The 22,880-nt window shown below is 42.7% G+C and overlaps 1 protein-coding gene across 1 annotated transcript in view; it reads left to right on the forward strand.

Annotated features, from left to right (window-relative positions):
• The window catches only part of nwd2 (NACHT and WD repeat domain containing 2), a 56,731-nt gene that overhangs the window by 27,185 nt on the left and 6,666 nt on the right, over window positions 1–22,880 (forward strand). The window contains exons 5-7 of the mRNA XM_085349546.1: window positions 16,366–16,569; window positions 18,384–18,534; window positions 20,406–20,995. Of these exons, the coding sequence (XP_085205672.1) occupies window positions 16,366–16,569; window positions 18,384–18,534; window positions 20,406–20,995 (945 nt within the window). The remainder of the gene's footprint in view (window positions 1–16,365; window positions 16,570–18,383; window positions 18,535–20,405; window positions 20,996–22,880) is intronic.

The raw sequence follows: 22,880 nt of genomic DNA on the forward strand, positions 1-22,880 counted from the left end.
TCCACGCACTGCTGCCTACTGCTATTCTAATTCAGCTGTTGTCATCGCCGTCTGTCACAAACACATTTCACTACATCTCAGATTCATCGTACCTCATATCCAGTGGAGTGAGGCTACTTATTTCGAGCACTTCCTCCAGCCGATTAAAACAAGACACCTAATGCCGCATGGGGAAATTTCATTCGCTGGACGGATACAGTATATTTAATAGTTCTTAATATGGCATCGAGACTCCTAACTCATCAGTTTTCTTGAACGTAAACCGACCTCAGCTGAGTAAGTAAGTGAGAAACCAGAGTCAAGCTTTTGTTTGGAGCTGTAAAATGAAGCCTTTGCAGTTAAGGGTTGCAGTTCCTCAAAAGTCCACTAAGTGCACATCAGCCTTGAAGCATGAGTGCTATAACCATTGTAAGCGTTTTGAGTGGATATGCAACAGTTTGCAAGCTCAAAGATTTCTATGGAAGTGCACTTCTTGCGACATCTTTTCTCCCGGCACTCTGTCGCAGCATTTCCCAATGTTTCTGTGATATAGCGTCAGCCCAAGCAGGCTAAACTGGCCTAAAATGATCACATGCGATTTAAAAGGAAGTGGCACAACCTCCTCTTTGTGCCGCTGCCCGGTGTTTGTCGTAGTGTTGAACACGCCGCACTGATTTCATTCATTCCTGTCGCCTCTCCGCTCTCTGTCCCTGCTGCAATTTCACCAATTTAACCCCAACTGACCTCCGAGCAACACCACACTGCACACTCAGGGAAAGTAGACACAGGTACACACACACACACACACACACACACACACACACACCCCTTTGTGCTGTCTCCAATCCACCTTTCTTCTTCTATCCTACTTTCCAGCGTACAAACAAACACCCTCACAGGACGTTGCAAACAGAGCACAGTGACCTGAGGGAGACTGAGAATCACCTCGGGTGTTTTCTAACTTTGGGTGATCGAGACTGTTCCACACACCCGTACACAAGCATGCACACATCCTCCCCCATCTGGCTGCTTAAATCTTTAATAGAATATTCTAGTCCTGCGCTCCCCGTGGTGAATGTATTTATGCCGAGGAGTCCGCAACACCTCCACAGGATTAAGTCCCATTCAGACTTGTCAAAGCCAGCTGCTGCGCTCCCTGCAGCGCGGCTCCCTGTCGTCGCCACGCAGGCCGTTCGGGCGGGATGGCGGCCCCGTTTCCAGGACTGGGGAGCTCAAAGTGGCGGCGGCGGGCCCTTTGATCTGGGACTTGGATCCTCATTTATGACAGTTCTGGGTTGTCTGAGCTGTCTCTGGAGTCCCGTTTATTTTTACAGGGCGGTAGACCTAGATATATATGTGAGGATGGGGAGCATGTCAACAGAATTTAAGATCTTGTTGTTTCAACAACAAGGTAGGTCGTAGGTTTTAAGGATGTGAGGCTGTGTGAGGATTCAGTTTTCTCATTTTGCATCCTTTACGTTTATTTATCTTATTTGTTTTTGTATTTTACATCCTTGCAAACTCAGCTGCAGTCTCTCGTGGTTTCCAGACACAGTTATCTTCAGACCTTCTCAGGGGCTGTCCAAGTGTCACCCCAGCTAACACACATACACAAACACGTGGCAGTAAGAGGAGACTTCAAAGACAGACAGGTCTGCCGGGTATGCAGCCCACAATGACTGTCACAGAGCCCAGTGCATCGACCAGAGAGGAGGGATGGCCAGAAGAAAGGAAAGAGATGAAGGAATAAACTATGAAAAGCTACTTTTTTTCCTGCATGCAGACACTACAGAGGGAACAGAGGGAAAGGATTGACGTGTAGTGTAGGTGTGTTTCTTGCTGCTACAGAGGATCTGTGAAACAACAGGAAACCTTTTACACTTTGTTTGGTACGTACATGGCTCTCTACATATGCTTCCATGCTGTGCTGTACTCAGATTCTAACTCACAGCTTTGACACCTTGTCTAACATATCTCGCTTCTAATAACTGAAACAAAAACGTTCATTTTCTCTCTTGCCACAAGGGGTCGCCACAGCGGGTAGCGCTGCATGGTTTGTTTGGCAGCTTTAAAGCCATTCCTGACTGATCTGTGCCCAGTGAATGCAGTAACCACGACACCATTGCATGCACTAACTAAACTACTGCAATATTGTGCTACTGAGATGGCCACATGTTCACATTCAAATCACAGCAACGGTTGCCTCAAGGTGCTTTATACTATAAGGTAAAGATCCACGTTTGTTCTCTTACTTCTCTCTTCTCTAAAGTTACCTGCAAGCTCGTGTGCATTCGATAATCAGACAATCCTCTCACCTTCTTGGCAAAGTTGAAGTGATTACAGATGAGACCTTTGATTGACATGTAACACCTTGGTAAACACAGTAAAGGCGATCAGAGCTGGGAACCATCAGCAATAAAGGGATGAGTGAATTGTTTCCTGTGCAGATGCCTCGAGCCGTTCCTCTCTCGAGCTACATAAGTTTAACACGTTTCTGTTGCTAGCATCCAATAAGAGCATGATATAAGTTATAGATCATGGTTGGGCAATATGTGAAGTTTTCAGCAGATCAAGCCACAACCTTACAGAGTTCTGCAGTCAAGTTTCAGCTTAGTTCAATTTTAGTGCTGTAGTGAAACACAAGAATAATTGGCTCAAGGTATTTTACATTGTAAGGTGAAGACCCTACAGTAATACTGAAATGGTTGGACGTGGGAGTTACAAGTTAATTGTTAACCAAATAGAACAACCCCAACCAACCTCCCTGAGCCTGGCTCTGCTGGAGGTTTCTTCCTGTTAAAAGGATCCCACTATCGCCAAAGTACGGAGCCCCGCAAGGGACATTGGAGAGAAAAAAAATAAAGATGAACTTCTGTGAGATCTCGCTAAAGTTTTGCGAGTTCCTGAGCTACTTTTGCGAGATCTCGCAAAATAGGCTGCTCCTTCGCAGGTCGCATTTGAAGGTCGATTACGTCACAGCCAGGCGACAAAGGCTGTTCCAATTCGAAGGCCACTCCAAATGCGTCCGTCATTAACCCCGAATTTGATGGATGGGTTGGGTGTATCCTTTGTTCTCCAACCTATCCCATAATTCATAGCGCGGCCCAGCCAATTTCAGTTTCCAACAATGGCGGCAGCTACTTAGAGTAAGAAAGAGTAATCTTAAAACTATCTTGCAAAAGTTCATGTTCATTTTTATTTCTCCCATGTCCCTTGTGGGGCTCCGTACCAAAGCGCTTGCTCAAAGAAGGTCGTCTCATTGTTGACGTTTTCTCTGTATTATTGTAGGGTCTTTATTATATATTATAAATCAAATCAAATCAAATCACTTTTATTGTCACATCACATGTGCAGGCACACTGGCACAGCACATGCGAGTGAAATTCTTGTGTGCAAGCCCCACAAGCAACAGAGATGTGCAAACATAACAACACAAACGAGCAAAATACAAGAATGGCCAACCTGAAACTAATAAATATATGTACAATATATAATAGTGTATGCATTTCTGGATGTGTATACTAAATATTTTCCTACATGTGTGTGTGTGTGTGTGTGTGTGTGTGTGTGTGTGTGTGTGTGTGTGTGTATACACATTTTTACAAATTAAATAGTAAAAAATAAAAAAAATAAAAAAAAAATATAATAATAATAATAATAATAATAATAATAATAATAATAATAAAATATATAAAATATACAGAGTTGAATATGTGCAAAACAAGTGGCATTTATATACAGTGTGGAGTGCATAATGTTGAAATAAAAGTACCTTGAGGCAACTGTTTGAATTGAATAGAAGTCTCAGTGACAGTAAATTAGCAAAATAAAATTGGAAAATAAATACATTTGTTAATAAAAAAAAATCTTGTCCTACTATAAGAAAAGTAAAGAACTGGAGAACACTCACACAAAACAAAACACATCAAAATTCAGCAAACTAACAATGATGTTGCTTATATAAAATAATTTGCAAAGCAAATAAAGAAAACAAAGAGAAACTACTACGGCAGTGTGAGCTTTCCTTCTACAGGAATTCTTCTCTTTCATAACAGTAGTTTGATTTCCATTTAAGAAGCAAAATGAAGGTGGGCTGAGAGCTTCGGTCTGGCATCACAGCTTTCAATGATGAGGTGCAGGTGTCCCAGCTGCAGCACACACATGCAGGCTGTTTTTAATTAGGATGACATGCCTCCTCATTTCCTGCCTTTCTATCATCTTAGCCCCTCCCACCATCAGCTTTAAGTAACGTCAGCAAAGCTGCATCACCTGTCACACACAAGCATCACCTGTTTATAACACAGACTGATAGATGTCAGTGACTTTGTTTCTCAGCTGCTTCTTCAGATCGTGGCGTGATGTTGCTTTTTGGGATCTTTCAGCCTGCTTCACGTCATCACACAGGCTTTGTTGAGGTGATTCAGCAGGTTTGCTGTAATCAGGCCTGTGTGTGTCAAAAAAATGCAGCTAATCACAGTTAATTCATGATTTAACAAGGGCGGGCAGTTACTTCCACACATGGCCAGGTACGCTTGGATCTCTTTTTCTTTTAAAAAATGAAGACATGATTTTAAAAACTGCATTTTGTATTTACAATGTGTTTGATGATCTGAAACATGTCAGTGTGACAAATACGTTTTTCACAGCGCTGCAAGTGTTAGCGAGAGAAACACCAGAGGCACGGCGAGAATGTGCGACCATCTAGATTTGGAGTCGCCTCACTTCATAAGACAGGCTCGACTGTTATATAACCAGCTTTGTTATTGGATGTGTCAGTCTTTCTTTATGAGTAACAGCCACATGCAGCGAGCGTCACTCAAAATGCACAACTCAACACAAGACAGGTGCCAGTGCGGGGCTGTGAAACAGACACACACACACCTGGCTACGAGGGGCTTTTCTCTAACCTGTCGATGCAATAAAGCTGGTCTCCATGGCGATGGTAGGGGTTGGCATGGTGATGGTGTCACTGACCCGGAGATTAAGCATGACAATGAGCCATGACTTTTTTTTTTTTCCTTTTCCTTTTCCTTTTTCTTTTCTTGTCCTTCGCTCTCCAGTGGTCTCAGATTTCCCCCCGTTACAAAAAAACTAAACTAAACTAAAACTTGATCGCCTCAAGGAAACGTATCAGCAAACTGTTCCGGCTCTGCTTCCCCAGCTTTACTGGATGTAAGAGGATAGTTGAGGATACTGTAGCTCGTGTTTGTTTCCCACTGCTTCTCCTCCATTCAGTTAACATGATGTAAGCGCTAATACGATATCCCAGACCTCTTTTCTTCAATGATACTGGAAATTATGTCTTCATGCTTGTGGAAAGATTGCTCCGATTCAAGCGTAGCTTCTTGGACAGTGTGAAGTGTTTATGCAAATCCATCCGACGCGCTTATTCTAAGCAAGTTTTGGCCACAGAGTGTTTGTACTGAGGGTCAGGATGCATACTGGTATTAAACCTACCCAGCTCTTGACTGCACTGATAAGCTGCTCCTCACAGCTTCAGAAAATCAAATGCTTTTCAAGTGGTGGGAACATTTCTTGACCTTTTATTTCTTTATCTTAACCTTCAACTCAAAATCCAGATCATCTACTGTTATTTTAGTCCATCTGGATATATTTTCTTACTCTCCTGAACGCATTTGTTCCCACTCAGCTGCAAATCTTAAAAAAAAATCATGCCACAGAAAGGCTCATGAATTTCAAATGGGTGCTGCAGTTTTTTTTATACAATGCATTACTCATGCAGGAGTAATTAGGATATATTTTAGGGGCTTCTTAAAGCAGCAGGAAAACATGTGGGAGTGAAATATTGTTCCAGTGTTCATTTAAAGAAGACCTCCCATGTGCAAAGCTCAGCCTTCAGACAGCTTTAGATGCTGAGTTTGAGGCAGTTTTCTTCACTCGTTGCCTGTTTGATGTCAAAGGAAGTAAATACCCTAAATACACAGAGACACACAGGTTGCAAAGAAGCTCCGCCCTCCTGTTGCTCATACTATCCGGTCGTTAAGTGATGACGTGACGAATCCTACTTCCGGGCCTAAAGTAGTCTGCGTTTAATATGGCTTTTGTGTTGTTAACATGTTTAATGTTATGTATTTTCTTCTATTTAATCTCAAAAAGCTCCTAAAACAGTCAGTGATCACTGTTGACCTCCCTCTGCTTTTATTACCGCTAATCATTTATTTAAGCTCAGTTTTTAAAACCTTAGGATGTACAGCCCAGCCCATGCAGCAGTATATGAATGACTAACCTCGTATTGTGGATGGATTATCTCAGTTGTTCTCCTGGCTGAAGTTTGGTCCTTTTACAGCATCCTGCCATGCAATTACATTTGTTCCTGACCACCGACAACACTCACGTTAACTTTTATCGAGTGGGAAAAAAAGTTAGCTTGTTTATATTATGCTAACATAGCTGTGTCGCTAGCGGTCACGTAGCACATCATTATATACCAGCTAGCCAAACTTCAGTAACCCTACAAACATCACTGCTGTTTAGTTTTCTGTCTTCATTTATGCTGGAAGTGATAACAGAGCTGTACGTTTTAATTTGTTTCCAAAACCCCGCAGTCAGGACATGCTATATTGTATTTAGATAGAAGCTAGCGAGCTAACTTCCTGCTAACTTCTAACTCCGTTAAATGTCATAAATTCCGTTTTCATGGATGGCTGGATGTTAAACTCAATTGTTACACCTGGTAGAGCAGAACGCTGATCATTTTATTAAAGATGAAAGACTTTAGACAGTTTTTCAACTCTCAGGAATGCCATAGTGATCGTTTGATATATGGACCTGCAGCGGAGTTTAGACCCAGACACGGCTAGTGACGTCAGACTTAACGACCGGATAGGCTGTCACCAGGCCATTAATGAAGTCATATTTTTGAAGCCTCATTAGATAAGATTAGTTTTTTCTTCTTGGCATATCAAAATTGTAACAAGTGAGGGGGTGCATCTGAATTTGAACCCACCCACTCATTCGCTAATGACTTGTTAATCAAATCATTAGCCAATGAGCAAATCCTGGACAACCCTCCTTTCTGACACTCAGAATGACCCAAATTCACAAAATGGATCATAAACTCTGCAGGAAGTGTTCACAGAGTCAGCAGGCCGTTTCCCCAGACCAGTGAAACCCAAAGTGTGGGCCCGGGCCCCTGGTGGGCTGCAAAGGTACTGCAGGGGTGTGAATTAAGTGAATTTAAAAAAAGGCAGGTTCAAGGCACTTATGCATTTGGATTCACTTACCATATTTCATATTATATACTAGCGTATCATACATGTACTTTGAAATCTGCATTTAAAAGTTTCGCTTTTAGCAGTATTGCTTTTTTTAAAGCCACAAGTTACCGTACATGGATGAGAGAGTTGAGTGCCCTAATCAGCTGGTGCTGTTTAGCTGGGTTATCAAACTGGATTTATAAACTGCATATGTGCAATGCACAGAGATACATATCAGATTAGTGCTAAGCAACTAATAAAAATCCAAGAATTTCACTCCCCCATATAAAGCACAAACATGTTGGGTGGATGCAACATCATAACATTCGTTAGATAATACGTTAATTGTGCTCCAAATATAACAAACAGCATAATCACATTGAAGAAGTCCAATCCAAGTCGTGGATGAGTCTCAGCTGCCTGTGTTAGAAGACCTATCAGTCACTCAGTAATGGATCGATGGGCTATAAAAAAAATTTTTCACCCCACTCCAGGAAGCCAAAACTAATTTTAGGCCCCAAACATGCTTTTTCATGCTGTAACACAGGAGTCCTTTTGGAGCCAGTCTCAAGTAGATCCTAGAAAATATGCTGTTTTTGCACTTCTGCATTGGCGTCATGTATAAGCTCTAAAGGCTGGTTTATTCTATCTATTTAGGACAGCCAGTCAGAAGAAGTAAATGGACAGTAGATGAATCAGAGGAGAACGTGACTGCACCAAGAAACAGTATGACATGGATAAAGAATACACAAATCAGTTCAGATTTGAACAGTTTTTTAACCATTCTGTTCTAGTGAAGTCAAAATGATGGTGAAAAACTAATTTCTTGCAAAATTACCATGACGATTGGCACATACTACATGCTGATAGGCTCCAGTTTGCACATAGTGAGATGTAACACAGCTCTCAGTGTCAGAAAAAAACGTTTTTTTCTCTCATCATCTGCTTCTGTTCAGAGCCATATTTCCCTCTGCTGTGCAAAAGCTTATGCAGCAAATACCCGAACAGTTGACTGTGTGTTTCATTGATTAATTGACCGTGTGAGTGATTGATTTGCTAATTCATACTGTAGCTGTGCACAAAATCTTTGCTGCCTCTCTCAGCTGGCTCATCAGATAAAGTGCACTTAGTCAGAGTATATAGCCCCTTACCATCACCCCCCCCCTTTCAAGGATTAAAAAAAACAGAGTAGAGAAAGCGGGAGGGAGGCAGAGTTGGCACTGCCATTTGGCCACTGTGTGCTTTGCTATTGCCACTTTGGCTTCATGTGTTTTCTGCACAACCTAAAGTGTATTAAGAAGTAACTTCTCTCAAAAGACTAGCATATGGAGTGACACACTCACACACACAAGAAGGAAGTTGTCAGCTTCCAGGCAGTAATCCACCATTGCGTATCTGCTCTCCGGCTAAGACACGGGTGTTAAAGCCACCCGGACAATATTTGCAATTTATTTGTTTCTTCATTTACAGTTTGACTTCAGTAAGCTAAGTAGGTGACAGAAGTGACAGACGGGTGGATTGGTGTGAGTGTCTGTGTCTGTGTAGGCATCTGAACACCTGATTTTGTAATTTTGATAGGAAGCATCAGATGGTTTTATCTTAATCCCCATCTCTACACACACACACACACACACACGTGCATGCACACAGCTACTCCATTCGCCCTACATCACTGGGATGCAAGCTGACAGAGACTTTGTCAGCAACTTGGAGAGTGACTGTTCTCTCCTCTCTCTACCTCTCTCTCTCACACACACATGCACGCACACACACACACTCAGTATTACTATAGCTCAGCCCAGTGCCTCCATCCTCTCCGACACATCACTGCAGTGCCGTGAGTCACAGAAGGTCATCTGAGGTAGGCAGATGAGTTGACCTGCAGGGCATTTCAGTGTTCACAGGTTCCTGGAAGATCTAAGCTGCACCTAAACATTGATTCTGAAATAGGTTGATCTTACATAACGTAAAAAAATGGCTGGATCAAAATGGTCACTGCCCACCTGAGTGTCCCCAATGTGGATAACTGCTGAACTCTGTGGCTTTCTCCATGTGCCTGAGCAGCGTGTATGGTGCTGTAGCAAGAGGTGAGTTCAATATAGAGTTTGGAGGAGTGGAAGAACATCTGTGTTTCTTTTGGCTCTGAAGAAAGCCATCAGCTAGCTTAACTACAAAGACCAATGGCCATTCATTCTAAGATCAATTATTATTATTATTATTATTATTATTATAGTTCATTAGAGCACATCCACTGTATTCTACTCTGTTGTACTTGCTGCTACAATAGAGCCAGGCTACTTTAAACTCAATCTGATATACAAGAATAGGCAGTGCTATCCAGTTTTTAAAATATGTTTGAAAATACAAATGCTGAAATACAAATTTAACCTCCAGATTTAATTAGATTGTCCAGTTATTAAAGCAAATAGACTCACTGCACGAGAAAAACAAATTCTCACAGATTCTCACAGCTTATGTCAGTCAGACACATAGAGTTACATTTATAAAATCTTCAAGGGACCCCAACAAGATCACTTTAAAAAGGAAAACGTGATCATCAGTTGGTTTGAGTGTTGTTTTAGTTCTGTACAAGCCCACTGGACACTTTCTCCTGAGAAAAAGGAAAAACTTTAGGCACCTTATTAGGTACACCTGTTCAACTGCTCATTGGAATAAATACCTAATGAACCAATCACATAACATCTCAGTGCATTTCGACATGTAGACATGGTCAAGACGACCTGCTGCAGTTCAAACTGAGCATCAGAATGTGGCATGGTTGTTAGTCTGAGTATTTCATAAACTCCTGATCTGCTGAAATTGTCCCTCACGACCATCTCTATGGTTTAAAGAAAAAGGTCTGAAAGTGACCAGAATGCTTCATACTGACAGGAAAGAAAGAGTAACCTAAATGCAGAAGCGCGTCTCTGGACAAACATTGAACCTTAAAGCAGAAGACCGCTCCGAGTGCGACTGCTGTCAGCTAAAAAACAGGACGCTAAGGCCTCAGCTTTGGTGGGCTCACAGGACATTGTTTGATCTGATGAGTCTTGATTTGTGTTGCGACATTCAAATTTTAGGATCAGAATTTGGTGTAAACAACAGGTGTTGTGGTGTAATGGTGTGTGTGTTGGGGGGATTTATTGGCACCCTTTGGGCCCCTTAGTATCAGCAGAGCATCATTTAAACACCTAAATACCGTTGCTAACCATGTCCATCCTTTCCGATCGCTGCTTCGATCAGGATAAGAAACACATGTCAACATGAACCTGGAATCTGGGACGTTTGGAACACCTCGTTGAACCATAAAGAATCAAAACAGCTCTGAACTTGGGTCCAACCCAGTGTTCCTAACGAAGAGGTCAAAGGGCAGTGAAAATCTTTCCAAAAGGCACCAACACCAGAGCACAGATCCAGTTTGGTGGCTGAAGGTTTGCACACTTACTTCCTGCACATGTATCTTCATGCTGTCCCAGTAGCTCAGTCTCAGATGTTGCTGCTTGTACAGAACACAAAACCTGTGTTATCACATTGATCTCAGTGAGGTTTCAGGTTGTTTGTTGGTTTAAGTAACAAAAGGAAATGCGATATTTTTGTCTTTGTTTTTGGAGTGCAAATGTTAAAAAAGACAAGAAACCACATGGTTTTCTTCATTCTCTCTTATTTGGAGCACTCTGAGCCAAACAGTTCATTCGTTACTTGAAACATTTTGGGCTTGGATCCAGCTCATGACACAACTGAAGATAGCGAGCAGCCTGCCCTACTTTTCTGTGAAACTCTTTATTTTGGCAGGAAGAGCAGGCGGGGAGTCGCGCACAGGGGGAATCCCAGCCTTCTCCTGACATTTCTTGCTTGTATTGTGTCTGTCTTTTAAATTTGCCTGGCACTTATTTTGCTCTCACATTGGCATTCTTGTTTTAATGGGCTTCTTGCTTTATTGGAAATAAAGTCACAGTAGCGCTAAGCCTGTTGTTTCATAAAAGCCCTTAGCTTTGCTTTTTGTTGCCAGAGCACCATCTTTAATATGCTGTTGCACTCAAACACGGCACACCTCCTCCTCCGAAGCAACTGACACAACCATCTTGTACGTTCAAACGAACGCTCGCTACATGGACACAAAACTGGTTGAATGTAAATGAATCTCACTCAGGCGACGGTAGGCCGTCCTACGGACACATGCCGTCATCTGTTCGTTCTCTGCATCTTCTCCCACTGCGACTGCCAAGAGAACAAGAAGTCCAGCGTGGAACGGCTTTGAATCGTCATTGAAGAGGGGGGCGTACTGTCGCGTGGCTTTCCTGCTCATCGGAGCTCGCCGTCATTTGGCTTGTAGCTCGCACGGTTTGTGTCATGACACGTGGAGTAAAGATCAGCTGGTTTTACAAAGGAGGTCTTCTAGTATCTTATTTATTTTTGCTCTCATTGTCCTCAGATGAGGCTGATAGAGAGCAGCGAGAAAGGCGCCAGAAAATGGCCCAGATGATTTCTAGTGGTATTGAATGTGCTGTCACTCCAAAGCTGACGGGAAGCTCGACGGCTCACTGGAACTCTTGGCAGATATGCCACGCGGAGTTCGAGATAATAGCGGGATGAAGAGGCTGTGATTTGATTCGATGCTGCCTAATTATTCGTCCACTCTTTGCAGTGTTCTTGCATCTGACTTAGAAGATTGTGGATGAGATTGTGGGTATTGGCTTGGCATATGATGGTGATGATAATAACCTTTACTTATAGCACACAAATTCAATTTCACAATCCTAACTTCCACTTCCCTTTAATTAGTGCATTCAGTTCCTTTCCTTCAAAACAGCCCCGTCTGCTCTATATGAAAAGCAAATCTGCTTATTTTCCCTAATACTGCTTATTACTGGGAATTAGAAAATTTGGACCATGTCTGTGCATTTTACAGCCACTTGTCATTCAAATGTTTTTGTGCACCAGCAGAACAAATCTGTTTTTTGAGATTGTCGCTTATGTTTAAGGGTGCACTCTGCTTTATTTGAATATATATATATATATATATCTATTAGGGGTGCAACGATATTCGTATCGATATTGAACCGTTCGATACAGTGCTTTCGGTTCGGTACGCATATGTATCGAACAATACAAAATTTGTAATTTATTTTATCAACTTTCCTTCTGACGATGCTGTCTGTGTTGAGCGCTCAGTGAATCTGCGTTCGACTACTCCGCCTAGGCTGCACTGTCGAGCTCAGATCCACTGAGCGCTCAACACAGACAGCATAGTCAGGAGGAAGAGCGCAGGGCAAGCTAGCGAGACAGAAGTTAAGCTCTCCTTGCAAGATGGACCTCCCCCACCCTCATTCAGATCTGGCGTTTGGAATTATTTTGGTTTTCATGTGACGTATGACCCTGAAGGTAAGCGAGTCATGGACTAAAGTAAAACAGTATGTTGGATGTGCCATGCAATTCTTAATTACATTGGTGTGAACTAGTGTGTTAGCGCAGTTAGCTCGTTAACGTGTTGGCCGTCTAGCCCCATGCACGGGGCGATCGGCGGTAGCTCGTTAACGGAGATTTGCCGTGTTGTGGCGTTAAGGTCATTTCAACGAGATTAACCTGAAAGCACTAGTGGGAACACAACGAATATGACTGCACATTTACGCCGACATCATCCTAGTGCAAAGACAAAAACAACAAGCATGCTACTAACTTTAGCCGAGTCATTTAGACAGCTGTTAGCACATGATTCTCCTTATGCTGCTGAGAATATAGCCCAGAAGAAGCGGATAGTATAGCTTTTATTTTGGAAAGAGACATTTCTCTGTAATAAACTCTCTTTTCCAAAGATGAGTGATTCCTCAATCAGATACAGGGCTTGCAAAATCGCTAGCCCGACGTCCCGGAGCTAGCGATCTTTCCAGTCGGGCTACCAAAATCTATCTCTTCCCTGCCCGTCGGGCTATTGTAGGAAAAATATATGTCAATGCTTTTGCATTCTTTCAGAAATGTAGCTGGGTAATTATGTCATTGGCATCGGTGAGCCACTGTCAATATGTGACATATTGAAATCGCGTTTGAATTTGCGCTTGTTTTTTTGCTTTCACTTTGCAATGACAGCACTGATCTGTGAGTGATGATAATTTGTGCACCAATTCCTCTGACATCGTCTTATTAATCGTTAGCTTACTATGCAAACATGACAAGTGAAATCTCCCGCAGCAAGCTTAAACATGTGAGAGGTTGATCGCGCAGAGAATCGCTGAGCTTATGTGAGTCCGTGTGTAAAAGTAGCAGTATATATATATAATAAATAATAAAAAACGCGCACAAGGGTTAGGGTTAAATTTAAAAACTGTACTTTTGAGTTAAAATATATATTTATAATTTTAATAAATGACAAATTAAAAAGGCATGAACATTTTTTTTGTATCGAAAAAATATCGAACCGTGACACCAAAGTATCGAACCGAACCGTGAATTTTGTGTATCGTTGCACCCCTAATATCTATATATGTATATATGCTTGACTTTGATCACCCTCATGGTTACAGGTGGGCTGGAGCCTATTCCAGCTGCATGGAGACAGCAGGAGATGGGGTACAGCCTGTGACAGGACTAGAAGATAGAGACAAAGAGACAGACAACCATTCAGATATACGGGGAATTTAGAATAACTTGTTCTCATTAACTGCATCTCTTTGGATTCTGAAAGGAAACCTGAATACTTAAGGTGGTAAAACCACACAAACGCAGTCCAGCCAGATGGTGGATTTAAACCCAGACCATTCCCTGCTGTAAGGCAACAGCGCTAACCTCTGAAAATGTTCCCTTTTTAAGTCATTTTAATTGTTACTGTATTGAAAGCACATGTCAGAAGCAAGATTCAGGAAAAATCAGAACAGGTATTATAATAAAAACATCTACCTCAACATGCCTTATACACTGAGTTTCGAGCAACAAGGGCCGAGTTGGCAGCTGCTTTTTTGCATGAAGCTGAAGCCTAAATCAGATGCCTCTGCAAACTCCTGAAAAATAGTCCTGTGTAATATGGCAGCTTCATGCCTTATTTCCCTCTTCAAATGACATACATTCAGGTGTATATATTTCCATAATATATAAGAATGTTTGCATGTTAGCCACCGGGTTGGTTTCAGTTTGAAAGCAGGATGCAGACAGGTCTGTGTTTGTGCCTGCAGGAGAGTCGGAGCACTTTCGTTTTCATGCTTGCGTGCAGAAACCTGCCTGTGGACACGTACAATACTGGCTACCAGGCACCAAAATAATTTGAAGTGTATTTTTCTCATGTCATCGTGTTAGCATAGGTTTAGGAAATATTAAAAATACTGCAACGGTATTCATTGTGTACTGCCCACCCACTGCAATACAGATCAATCCCACTGGTTGCCTGTCTGCACCTCTGCATACAGCATGAAGAGAAAATAATGCATACCTGCCGGCCACTTCATTAGTAACATGTTGCTAGTGCTTGGTTGGCATAACAAGTAAAAAAAAGTCTTTTTGTTTGAGTAAAAAGACAAAAATTTGATTGAGTTGTCACGAAAAAAAGTTTCTGAGCTCTGTGGGTAAAAGCGTATACTGCTTATCCACCTCATGGTGTAATCATCAGTCAACCTGACAGGTTAGCATATAGCATCAATATAGCAGCTGAAAACATCAAGTTGCTGCCATGTAATTAGCTCATATGCGCATTAACAAGCATCTGAACACACACACACACAAGGCTTCTGATTGTTGAGTAGCCAACTCAAAGTCACTGCCTTGACCGATGCTCAGGAGGTAAAGCAACTCATCTACTCATCAGAAGGTTGACGATTTGCTCTAGTCTGTATACTAAAGTACCCATAGGCAAGAAACCGAAGCCCAAATCGCTCCTTGTGCAAAAAAAAATGCTTGTTAATAAGGCATGATGTATTAATCGCTTTGGGTGCTCATGTATAGTAAGAAGGCACTAAATAAGAAGCAGTCCATTTACCTTTTTAACCTCGTTTGGATCCATTCATAAATTCAAAAAAGTTTTATTAAAATAGTGCCAAATTGCAACAGCAGAGGTCTCAAAACATAAGTTAAAGATCCTACAATAACACAGAGAAAGCCCAAAAATCAGGCAGCCACCTGTGAGCAAACGCTTGGCAACAGTGGGAAGGAAAACCTCCCCTTTAACCAGAAGAAACCTCTGACTGAACCAGGCCCATCTGCTGCGACTGGTTGGGGGTGAGGCGAGGAAGACCGGACAAGAGACAGACTTGTTAGGGCAGCGGTCTCCAACCTTTTTGCGCCACGGACCGGTTTATGCCCGACAATATTTTCATGGACCGGCCTTTAAGGTGTCTCAGATAAATACAACAAAATAAAACCAGTACCGGTACTGAAAAAAAGAAAATTTATTCATAACACACGTGAGAAGACCCAGGAAAACCGAGTAAACGATAAAAACGATAACAAAATAACGCTGAAAAACGATAAAAAACCTGAAAACTATACATTTCACACCTGAACCTCAACTCTCGCGGCCCGGTACCAAACGACTCACGGACCTGAGTTAGGGAACATAAGTGTATAGAAGTCAGCAGAACAGGTGAAACAGTATTAGGACATTTTCATGGTTCTTTACCTGCTTTTTTTAATGTCTTGAGTGTTTCTGGCTCATGTATGAAGGGTTAAACAAACAGTAACTAATAAAATAAATAACTGGTGGAAAGCTTGTGTCTCCTTCTGTAAACTAAAGGTTTCTCTTTCACAGCGCTGTATGTTGTGATATTTGTGTGATAGTGATTAACTTTTGGTGAGCATTATTTCTGAACCCTCACCGAATAAATATTTCTGTGTGGGGAAAAGAGGCGCATCATTTCCTTACTGTAACTGTCGCGTAAAGCAATTTCCATCCTCCATAAAGCTGTCATCGCTCAGCACGGTGCGCACGGGAGTGGGGATTGCGGCAGCAGTTACATCCCTGCCGTCACAAAGTGGCTGCTTGATGTGCCCACCGCACCGCGTGTGCGCCCGTGGCTCTGAAATTGCTTTAAATAAGTCGCACTGTGCGCATCATTGACTTCGCCATTCACCCCGCGCCACTGATCCAAAAAATAGAGCCCCCGAAACTGTCGCGACGAGACGCATTTCCCGCCTCTCCTTCTCACCTCGCCCTCTTCCTTTCTCTCCTTCTCCTTTTTCTTTCCATCAGGGTCTGGTGGGAGAAAAGTACGGCAGCATCCGAGTGCCGGGGGAGGTGGAATCGGCGGAGTTTGAGATGATCTTGGATGCAGCGGTGGAGGCGGGGCTGGACACACACATCCTGGAAGAGTGGTACTGCAGGGATGAAAACTCGGTGCCACCCGCATACTACCTCAAACCCAAAGCCCAAATGCTCAAGAACTACCAGAACTCTGTGAGTCCAGAGCTTCAATCGCACTCAGTCACACTAACAGGAGGCTCCCGCTGTTCGTGTCCTTGATTTTTGTGTGGAATGAATTAAATTCAGCGTGCAGGAAAAAGAAGAGCAGCTGTTCTTTGAGGTCGATGAGTGAACTTTGTCTTTTTAAATGTTTCACATCCTTGCAAATCAGCCTGAAAAGCCACTTAAAGAATCTGTTAGCAACATTTATTTTAAATAAAACGTCCAAGGTCTGCCTTTAACTTTCAAGAAGTAGTACGCCTCAGTTTTCTTAAGTACACCATCTTGATGTTCTCTTGAGCTTCGCTGAAGTAAAAAAAAAAGTGCTGTGAAAGACTTTGATGATAAAAATAATCACAGAGAAAATTCAAGATTTAAGCATTAAAGAGAACCAGTCGTTTTGCGTTTCCTTACTCGATGTCATACATAAACACACCGGCCATTTTTTTTAGGTACACTTCGTCGCACATTTTTTAACACAGATATTTGTAGGGTCAAAAACTTCAACCTGAGCATCAGAATGAGGAAGAAAGATCATTTTAGGTACTTTGAACATGGCGATGGAAAAATCTGAAAGTCTGAGCAACGTTTAAACAGCACAGCCTACAGCCAGGTATTGTTTCTGACCATGTCTGTCTGTGAAGGTTCTCAGTCATCCAGGTCATCGTAGTCAAAGGAGCTTGCAAAGAAAAGCGTCTGGACTTCTTTAAGTTGCTTGAAGACGTTTCACCTCTCATCCGAGAAGCTTCTTCAGTTCTAAGGTCAAATGGTGGAGAGTCCCAGATATAAACCTTTGAGTTCCCTCCCCAGACGCCTTAACGCCCACTCACATCCTGAGCCATCTGATCTCAGGAATTCGCATGATAAGGTGGGGCCAGGTTTCACAATGAGCTCACCCGAAACCCTGGCTGATTGGGACCCACACCCAGTTTCACACCTTGGCCCAGGCGATTAGAGGATCATCAGGGGGTCCTTTTGTCCCTCTGTGGGGGGTTACTCCCACTAGGTTTAAATCGGGGACTCCCCACCATTTGACCTTAGAACTGAAGAAGCTTCTCGGATGAGAGGTGAAACGTCTTCAAGCAACTTAAAGAAGTCCAGACGCTTTTCTTTGCAAGCTCCTTTGACTTCTGACCATGTCCAAACCTTTATGACCAAAGTGAACCCATCTTCTGATAACACCATGTCACAAAGCTCAGAATGTCTCACACTGGTTGTTTGAGCATGACAATGAGTTCACTGTACTCAGATGATCTCCACAGTGATCAGATCTCAGTCCAGTAGAGCATCTTTGGGATGTTGTGGAATGGGAGCTGCGTGATCCTGTCATGTCAGTATGGACAGAAATCTCTGAGGAATGTTTCCAGGACCTCGTTGAATCTGTGCCATGAAGAATTAAAGCAGTTCTGAAGGCAAAACAGGGTCTAATCATGTACTAGTGAGGCATATATAATAAGTCCAAGTAATCTCTTCAGAACATCCATGCTTCTTTGTAGACAGTTTTTGAGTGACTCTCAGTTAGAGGAATAGCTCTAATATGTTCATCTTTATGAGCAAAGAAGCCCCACCCCCTTTTCTTCAAACCTTCTGTTTGCATGTGGCAACCAATCAGAATAAAATGAACCTAAAGGGAGAGGAGCTAAAGTCAGCTTTATGATGAGCTTGTTTCATATGAAACACTTGAATGTTTCCTGTGTCGCCGCACACGTCTTCTTGCACAGAAGCGAGTGACAGCACTCGCTCCGTACATGGTAAGAGTCCATGCTGTGCAGTCAGACTGTCCTCTCTCTGCCCCCTCTTCTGCTTAGATGGAGTCAAGCAGCGTAGTCAAGACCAAGAACGACAAGGCCTGGAGGAACGTGTCAGAGGAGATCAAGAGGATCTTCCGAACGGCGGTGCTGCAGCTGCAAGAGAAAGGGACCATGAAGAGCGCTCAGGCCAAGAAATTCCTTTGCTCTGGTAAATTTCACGTCTGCTTTTTCTTTTCATGTCATACTTTTCTCGATACCTTCTTTTCAAATAGGAACACGTCTTTGTCTGCTGGACTGCTGCTCACTTTTATGTTTCTGGCTTTTCATTTGGTTTTTGAAAATTATTGGAATTTTAGATTTTAAAAAATTGATTTGTTTCTTCTGTGATACCTCGCTGGATGTTTTCAAGTTTTAAAAAGTCGGCTTGGGGTTGTTACAATGATGTTACAATAAAAGCCAGCTAATTTCTCCTTACAATTGTTCAATAATGAAAAAAGTTTGTTGGTCGCAGCCTCGATTGCTACAGTAAATAAAACACACGGTGAGTTTATTCCTAATAAATAAATTAAAAAGTTGTTTTATGCGCACAACATAAAATACCCAATTAAAGAACACTTGTATGCCAAGGTTGCAACTGGCTGGAATAAAAACAACATTAACCTTTGTGGGGAACAGAAAATCACACGGCAAAGGCCGTATATTTAATAAGTGAGCCTGTCACCTTGTAACTAAATTGATAACAAGAGATGAGATGCAATCAGGATCTATCAGAGTCACCTCAGCGGACGACAGTGATTGATCGATCACATATTCGCCTCTCTTCTGAGTTATTTATCCAAGCAGCGTGTCGCAGTGTCAGACAACCCTTCTTTTTTTAATCAGAAAGAAGCTGATGGTTGCCTTTCACAACTTTTTATTATTATTTATTATTATTATTATTGTTGCGAGTCTGTTTTCTGTGTTGTCTGTGCCCCATAGCAGCAGGGGTGTGTCTAAATGGAGATGTATGTGGTGGCACTTGCCCTGGTTGTAAGTAGATGGCAACAGATTTTTGCATTTCATTCATCACAAGCAGATTTCACACAGTTGATAACGCGACTGCGTTCAATCACAAACCGACTGAATACTAGAGACTGGCTTCTGATTGTTTCTTATTTATTGCCACTTTGATGCATCAAAGTTGCTTCGAAGACAGCAACTGACTGCAATTGGTGCAGACCTGGTCCCCGTCTCAGAAGCAGTTATTTCAAAGGCAAGGATTGCGAGTTAAGTGCACAAAGTTGCAGCTGCAGTCTCCAACCATGGTGTTTTTCTAGTGTGACTGCAGAACAATGTGTCATTGCAAGTATACAATGAGAGTAATAGAATATGAATCTAAATGAACTCTCAGGGCAGCCATATTTCCGATGCATGTTTAAAATGAATAAAATAAGAAATTAAAATCATTACAACTTGCTGAAGTTGCATCTAATTTTCTGACTCTCTCTGCATTAAAAGTCACCTCTATAAAAGGCGGTCCATCTGCTTTTCTTTTCTGATGCTGTCACAGTGCAAACAACACACTACTAATGACACTTTAATGACAGTCTTATCAACCAGGCACAGTTTAGTCGTTTAAATTGTGGAAATCGGGAATAATACGAGCTAATTAAGGAGTGTCGCTTAGAGTTTTATCATTTTAGATAACAAGGACGCTTCTAGTTTTTATGCACATTAATTGAAGAGTCTGTGGAGGAAGTTGTGCCGTCTCCCAGAACTCCCAGCATTCCTTTCACTCTTTGTCTCTTCCCCTCCGTCATTAGCAGACTGCCCTGTGAGCTCAGCTGAAAGCAGAGTTTCAGTCAGTGGGCTCTTTGTGGGCGAGCCTGTGATACAGTTCAGTAAAGCTGCATTGTAAGACTTTTACAAACCTTCTTGTGAATAAGATTCAAGAGAAATATAATGGGAGGCTAAAAGCTCCTTAAACCTGTTCCGTTCTGCTCGTGTCATGTCATGAATTTTTACCTTTGCAGGTTGCTCGTGGGTTTTGTGTGCTACTCGAATATGATCAATTAAAAAATGTCTTTTTTCTTCTTTCAGCCTTGGAGGATGAATTAGACTTTGCCCTTGGGAAACAAACGCCTGCCTTTCTCAGGAAATGTGTCTGCTACATTCGCAAGATCTCCAACTTTGACCGCTTCGCCAAACTCCCTGAGATGGCTCGCTACATGGACATCGTGGTCAGCAGCGATCGGGTCATGCGCAACCAGGAGGCCTACGAACGCCTCCTGAAGGTGCGGGATGAGTTCATCCCCACGGTCGTGGCCGCCTCCAATCTCCGCGTCTATTCTTCTGTCACCCACTGCGACATGAAGTTAGGCTACTCCCAAGAAGTGGAAAGCCACTATGTAGAAGGTCTGTGCAAGCAGTTCTACGAGGACATGGTGGACATCATCCAGGCCACGGTCCAGCAGAACTTTGACACGGAGTCTGACCCGCTGTACGACGAGATCCTGCAGCACCTGTCCCTGTGTAAGTCCTACGCGGCCCTCTACGAGTACAAGACCGAGTCTCTGGATTACGTGCAGGAGTATCTGATGCCATCTAAGGGGAGCAGGACAAGCCCTCTAGTGGTGTACGGGGGACCCTGCACCGGAAAGACGCTGCTGCTGTCCGAGGTGGCAAAACAGGTGAGGCATGCAGGCGGTAACTTCGTCTTTTTGTGCCACCCACGTCTCAGTTTTCCTCTCATTTTGGCTCTCGCTGTGCGTTCGCGCTCGTCTGTCTGATCCAAGCATGTGTCCATCTTTGTACAACAGAGCATGAGGGAGCGTGCGACTGTTCATCTCTTCTCATCAAACGCTTGCTTGACCATCTGTGTGTCTGCCAAGAGGCAGTCCATCACCATGCACATGCTTCTAATTTCCCACGAAGCCATGCAACTGCGTGTGTACACGTTTGCCTACATCTGTGTGGAACTTCTGGAAAGTTTGCTTATTGAAACAGTTGCAATGGGTACATTTATTGTTCAGTGGAAGCCAATGTGTGTGTGTGGACTTCTCTTTGTGCACACGCACCTCACTCTCTGTTCACTCTCCGGCTTTTGTGTGCCATCTGGCCGCCCGGCTACATTAAGATCACACTGTAGCCAAGATCACACAGCAGACACCCACACATCCACCCCTCCTGTCCAACCTTTGTAATAAATCTCACATTTATTTTAAGCACCATTCAAGTATTTGCCCAAAAGCGGAGCTATAGAGGTGGTATAAAAATGTTACAAGGTGCAACAAAATGATGATGAAAGCCTAAAGTTCAGCGGTAAAGATTTCCGGGAGATGACAGGAAAAGTTTTAAACTTCAAAGTAAAAGGATGAGTGGGAGGGTGTAAGAAGACGCTGCAGTTTAAACAGCAACATTAAAACGATCTATGGTATGGACTGCTTATCTGTTTTCTACGATCTGGTGACTGTGGACGCCGTCCGAGTACAGTGAACTCGTTGTCGTGTTCAGGACACCAGTTTGAGATGATTGTGTTGCCATCAGAAGATGGTTCACTGTGGTCATACACAATCACACCACAGCAAGCCTGAACTGCTTTCACGTTGTTTACACCAAATTCTGACCCAACATCTGAAAGCTGCGGCAGAAATCGAGACTCATGAGATCAGGCAACATTTTTACAATCTTCTATTTTGTTTTGGTGAATCTTTTTTCAAACGTTATCCTCAGTTTCCTGTTCTTAGCTGATAGGAGAGGCACTCAGTGTGGTTTTCTGCTGCCACAGCTCATCTGCTTCAGGGATTCGCAGGTGTTTTTCTGCATATCTTAGCTGCAACAAGTGGTTATTTGACTTATTGTTGCCTTCCTATCAGCTTAAAGCAGTCTGATCTTTCCCTGATGATCTTTGATGTCAACAAGGCGTTTTCGCACAGAGATCTTTCTCTCTAAACTCTAGAGACGGTTAGTGGAAAAATCCCAGCAGATCGGCAGTTTATGGAATACTCACACCAGCATCTCTGGTACCAACAACAATGCTCAGTTTGAACTTCAGCATTAACCCGTGTATTAGTCTCCAGTCACTTTCAGCAAATTAGTAAGAAAATAAATGTATTTGAACTGTTCGGCGGGCCTGGGGTTGATGAGAAAGGGACACTGTTAGATTCAAGGAGCTTAATAAGGTGTAGAAGCTTGCAGCCACTCGAGGCCGGTGTGCACGACTCACACTGGGCCTGTTGGGTTTGTTTCATTTGAATCCAAGCTTAGGCAAAGCTGGGTCTGCTGGAAAATATAGATCTGTGTTCCTCCACACTGTGGTGTGTTTGTGGAGAGAAGAGCATTTTTATTACGAAACAATTTAACGGAAATGTAAACGCTACAAATGATTATTTAATAACCGTCAGCTATTTCCTCTAAATAGCATATTTTATTACCCTGCTTCTCTGTGAAGCATCTGTGATGGAGAAGACCCGGACAGCCAGCACACAATCTTCATTTCCATCTGAAGATGAGGTGCACTGCATATCTATTTAACTATGTCTTTGATGTGTAATGTAGTATTTAGCCAGTCCCAGT

The sequence above is a fragment of the Diplotaxodon limnothrissa genome, linkage group LG3, assembly GCF_057381915.1.
Source record: "Diplotaxodon limnothrissa isolate DT_005_m linkage group LG3, D_limnothrissa_male_GT1.1, whole genome shotgun sequence".
Taxonomy (NCBI): domain Eukaryota; kingdom Metazoa; phylum Chordata; class Actinopteri; order Cichliformes; family Cichlidae; genus Diplotaxodon; species Diplotaxodon limnothrissa.